The 5,000-nt window shown below is 41.6% G+C and overlaps 1 protein-coding gene across 1 annotated transcript in view; it reads left to right on the forward strand.

Annotated features, from left to right (window-relative positions):
* The window catches only part of HELRODRAFT_161920 (hypothetical protein), a gene marked incomplete at both ends in the record, with an annotated part of 34,130 nt that overhangs the window by 12,525 nt on the left and 16,605 nt on the right, over positions 1-5,000 (forward strand). The window contains 15 exons of the mRNA XM_009021791.1: positions 63-345; positions 434-514; positions 608-700; positions 908-981; positions 1,101-1,179; positions 1,416-1,499; positions 1,653-1,790; positions 1,917-2,087; positions 2,333-2,512; positions 2,648-3,043; positions 3,155-3,313; positions 3,610-3,693; positions 3,778-3,915; positions 4,117-4,290; positions 4,444-4,587. Of these exons, the coding sequence (XP_009020039.1) occupies positions 63-345; positions 434-514; positions 608-700; positions 908-981; positions 1,101-1,179; positions 1,416-1,499; positions 1,653-1,790; positions 1,917-2,087; positions 2,333-2,512; positions 2,648-3,043; positions 3,155-3,313; positions 3,610-3,693; positions 3,778-3,915; positions 4,117-4,290; positions 4,444-4,587 (2,278 nt within the window). The remainder of the gene's footprint in view (positions 1-62; positions 346-433; positions 515-607; positions 701-907; positions 982-1,100; positions 1,180-1,415; positions 1,500-1,652; positions 1,791-1,916; positions 2,088-2,332; positions 2,513-2,647; positions 3,044-3,154; positions 3,314-3,609; positions 3,694-3,777; positions 3,916-4,116; positions 4,291-4,443; positions 4,588-5,000) is intronic.

Consider the following 5,000-nt stretch of genomic DNA (forward strand, 5'->3'; position numbering starts at 1 on the left):
ATTGACCCCTCAAAGTGACCTTCAACAAGGGTGAAAACAATTCACTGGTGCCCTGCAACCAGCCAACCACCTTCCACTTCCGCGCCCCGGCCGCCAGTGGCCGCGACGTCCACGTCAAAGTGACCGGACCAGATTATAAGGACATCGTGCCCCGGGTCATAGAGAACCATGACCAATACACCGTTGAATTTATCCCCTTAAAAATTGGCGATCACGTGATCGAGGTGACGTATTTCGGGGAGATGATTTCGTGCTGTCCGTTCGTCTGCAAGGCTTATAATGCGTCTTTGGTTCAGCTAACCCCGGCCGGAAATGGGGCTGTTAATAAGGCTTCGCATTTCACTGGTTGGTTATTTTTAGAATGTTTTGTTATTTGATTCGTGAAAAGTTTCAGCCAACGTTATCATCACCACCGTCGTCATCATTATTACAGTGAACACAGGCCAAGCCGGTGTGGGAGCATTGGATGTTGTCGTTACGGCTGACGGGCTGGCTGTTCCCTGTGTTGTTAAAAGTTTGTTGATGTTGCTCTTAATGTCATTGTCATCGTCAACATCATCATCAACATCATCATCATCAACATCGTCATCATTACCGACCGTTATAGGCATGTCTTCCTGCTTGTATGACGTCAGTTTCACCCCGCAAGTCTGCCACAGTCACGATGTCTGCGTCAAGTTCAATGGCGAAGAGGTTCCAGGTTTGTCATCATCATCGTCGTCGTCGTCATCATCATTTTCTTCCTCTTCAATTTCATCACCATCACAATCATGATCATCATTTTCTTCCTCTTCAATTTCATCACCATCATCATTATTATCATCGTCTTCTTTATCACCATCATCATCTTCTTTACCACCATTATCATCCTCTTCATCATCATCCTCTTCATCATCGTCATCATTAGGAAGTCCACTCCACGTTCTGGTGATTGATGGATCGAAAGCTACAGCAGCCGGTCACGGCTTAGAATTGGCCAAGGTAACAAAATAATAATAATAATAATGTTTATTATTATTTATTATTATTATTTATTTATTATTATTTATTTATTATTATTTATTTATTATTATTTATTTATGATTATTTAAATTACGCAGGTCAATGCCGTCGCGTCCTTTGATGTCATCACGAACAATCCACCAAACATAAACGCGAAACTCGAGGCGCATATAACGAGTACGACTCTCACACTATAATGAAATATTTATTATGTTAATTAGTATGATAATTTTACCGATAACTCCTCCTACCGATTTCTCAATTTGCATATTAATTAGATAAAAAGTGAGTTATTTGACGTGGGAGGCCAGTATAAAAATTATTAGCTCGTATAATTAACATAATTTCTTATCAAAATAACTTCTAATTAGCATAATTACTTAATGACTCCTCCAAATTTGCATATCAATTAGATGCAAAAGGGCAGTTCCTTCCGTGTAAAGTGACGTCAACCGGTCCTACGTCATATCACGTGGAATACGTTCCTAAAGATGCCGGTTCGTCGATCGATCGATTGATTGATGAATGAATGAACGAACGAATGAACGAACGAACGAACGAACGATTGAATGAACGAACGAATGAATGAACGATTGAATGAACGAACGAATGAATGAACGAATGAATGAACGAATGAATATTTCTCACAGGCTGCCACAAGATAGCCCTGACATATGCCGGATCGTTCATCCAAGGCAGTCCCTACAATGTTGATGCCTTCGATTCCAATGCTATCAAGATCTCATGCTGTAGTTATGGGGTTGTCGGCAAGCAATATTGCTTCGAAGGTGTGTTTGTGGCGTGTAACTGTGGCGTGTGAATAGGCGTTGTTTTTGTCGGTGAGGGAGGGAGAAAAATTCTCAACCATTATGAATCATAGCGTTACACATAATTGAAAACAAACTTGTTCGCAGTGGATACGACGAAATGCGGTTGCCTGACGGGTCATCTCGATGTCGAGGTCAAAGGTCATCTGACGAAGCCAATTACGCAAGTGACGTCATCGAGGGGCGTCTACACGGTGAACTTTGTGGCCAGCGAAAATGTCTCCCACAACGTTGCTGTGACCTATTTAGGAGAGAATTGTTCTGGTTGGTTGTGATCGTTTGCTCGGATTGGCCGGTTGGGATGATCGGTTGTTTTGATTGGCTGGATGAAATGGTTGGTTGTTTTGATTAGCTAAACAGAATGATTGGTTGTCTTGATTGGCTGGATGGAGTGGTTGAACGAGTTTACGATTTGTCAATTAAACTATCAATCAAACTGTTATATTAGCCGACCAATCAGCTCACTTACAAACACCACCCCCAACCACCACGAACTATCGAAGGTTCGCCATTTTCCGTAAAGTTCATCGACCCGAAGAATATGCACGTCAACTGGGATTCAGTCTGTCACATGCCCGTCAACAGAGCCGTGACCTTTGACCTTGTTCTCGGAGAGGTCAACATGACCTCGCTCATCAACGTGCCAGGAAATGACCTCATGTCTGCCATCTGCAGAGTTCGAGGTGACGGCCTTTGTTTTCTATTATTATCTATATTATTATTTTTATTAATGTCGTCATGTTATTTTTGTTTTTTATTTATATTAAAATGTTTTATTCCTTTATTTACGATTTTACTCTCCCTCCATTCATCCTTAGATCCGAATGGCCGCGAACTTGCCACAAGAATCGACCGACAGACTGAATGCTTCCGAATAGAATTCCAACCGACGATGATCGGTCCACACACGATCGACCTCAAGTTCGGCGGCACGACAATCGTCGGCTCGCCTCACATTTGCAACGTTTACAATGCTGCTAAAGTTGTCATTACCGACGCGAATATCGATAATCAACTCGGCAGAGAATCGTGTTTTACCGTCGATTCGAGCCGAGCCGGTGACGGTTATGTCGAAGTTAAAGTTATTTGTGGAGAAGCTGAGGTGATCACGAGGGCGGCTCAGATTGGGGACAGGATTGTCAAGTACTCGTTCATGCCGGTTCAACCGAAACCGCATGTTGCTACTGTTAAGTTCTGCTCGGAACCGGTTCAAGGTCGGTCGACAGGGGCACGAATGATTTTCGAAATGATTTTAGAGAGATAGTTGAATAATTATTATTTCTATCGACCACTAACTGATTTCTTTTCACTGACCCAATTTTTAGGATCACCCCTGACCTTCCAAGTCATCAACCCAGCCAATAAGATGACGCTATCCAGGACCACCCCGGATAAAATTGGGCCACTCGGTCAGCCAATCACAGCTCTGCTTCTATCAGATGGTTTCATGCTGAATTTGGCCGATATAAAAGCCGAGGCTCGAGGTTGTTTGGTTATGATAATTATGATGATGGCGATGATGATGGTGATGATGATGGTGATGATGATGGTGATGATGATTATGATGATAGTGGTGGTAGTGGTGACGACAATAGCGATATCATCATAATTTTTTTATTTACGTGAATTAAAACCAGCTACATTATATCATTTTCATCATCACCATCATCATCATAATTGTCATTATCACTATCATCGTCATCATCACCATCATCGTCATCATCACCATCATCGTCATCATCACCATCATCGTCATCATCATCACCATCATCATTACCAGGAGCAAGTAGCGAGCTACTGGTGACTACTTTAACTTCGGAACTAGATGGAACTAACAAAATAACATTCACGCCAAACTGTACTGGTTAGCACGCACACACACGCACACACTCACACGCACACTCACACGCAAACACACACATGCACACACATTCACACGCCCACACAGGTCCAGCAAAACTGGACGTATCATATTGTGGCAAGGCGGTCTCTGGCAGTCCACTCATCTATGATATCTTCGACGCTTGCAAAGTTGTCGCTGAAATCCAAAATTCTGGAGTTGTCGATCAGCCCGTATCTTTTGATGGTATTTTTTGGGATTTATTCGTTTGTTCGTTCGTTCATTCTTTCATTCATTCATTCATTCATTCATTTAATTCATTTATACATTCATTCATTTTTTAATTAATTAACTAATTAATTCATTCAATTCAATTCTTATATAAATTTTAAGTTTTTAAAATCGCTTAGTATATTTTATAAATAATTCTACTCCATTTTTCTGCAGTTGTCCTATCAAAAGCGGGCTCTGCGCCATTGGACATAAAAATAACCAATGGAAGAAACGTCAGCCTTCCGATGACCAATCAGATCGTTTCTTACGGTCAGAGAGTAACCTACATTCCAAAGGAGGCGGGGCTTCATGTCATTTCCATTCAATATGGATGTGTTGACGTTCCAGGTCTGTCCATTTGTGAATTTTCAGTTATAATTATACAATATCAAAGTATCAATACCGGCTGACGCTAATCAAATTTTAAGAGACTCCCTTTCTTTATTTTCATCCAATCAAAATTCACTGACCTCTTCAACATTTTAAAATTCGGCCAATCAGGATCGCCCTTCCACCAGCAAATCATCGACAGCTTCATGCCGACCGCTCACGGAGAGGGTCTTGAAAACGCCATCGAAAATTCTCCAGCGACCTTCACCTTGGACACCAGAGGTCATTACGGCAACCTCAAGGTCGACGTTCAAGGTGCGCTTCTGAATTTAGTTGGTTGATGATTGGTTGGTAATTGGTTGATGATTGGTTGGTGAGATTAGCGAGTTCGACTGTTCGGTGAAATGAATGAATGCATCATCGTGAATTAGATAAATTTTCAAAAAAAACTTTATTAAATAGAAAAAAATATGCAAAAAAAATTATCAAAATTGAAAAGGACCACACACGCTGGCCGTCACCCGGATCGAGGAGACGGAGAACGGATCGACGAAAGTCACTTACACTCCGATTGAAACCGGAACCTACAAAGTTTTCGTCAAGTGGAATGATAAGGATATCTATGGCGAGTTTTGATGATGATCGTGATGGTGGTTGTGATGATGATGATGAGGATGATGATGGTGGTTGTGATGATGACGAGGATGATGATGGTGATGATAGTTGTG

This window comes from Helobdella robusta (assembly GCF_000326865.2).
Source record: "Helobdella robusta unplaced genomic scaffold HELROscaffold_3, whole genome shotgun sequence".
NCBI lineage: Eukaryota > Metazoa > Annelida > Clitellata > Rhynchobdellida > Glossiphoniidae > Helobdella > Helobdella robusta.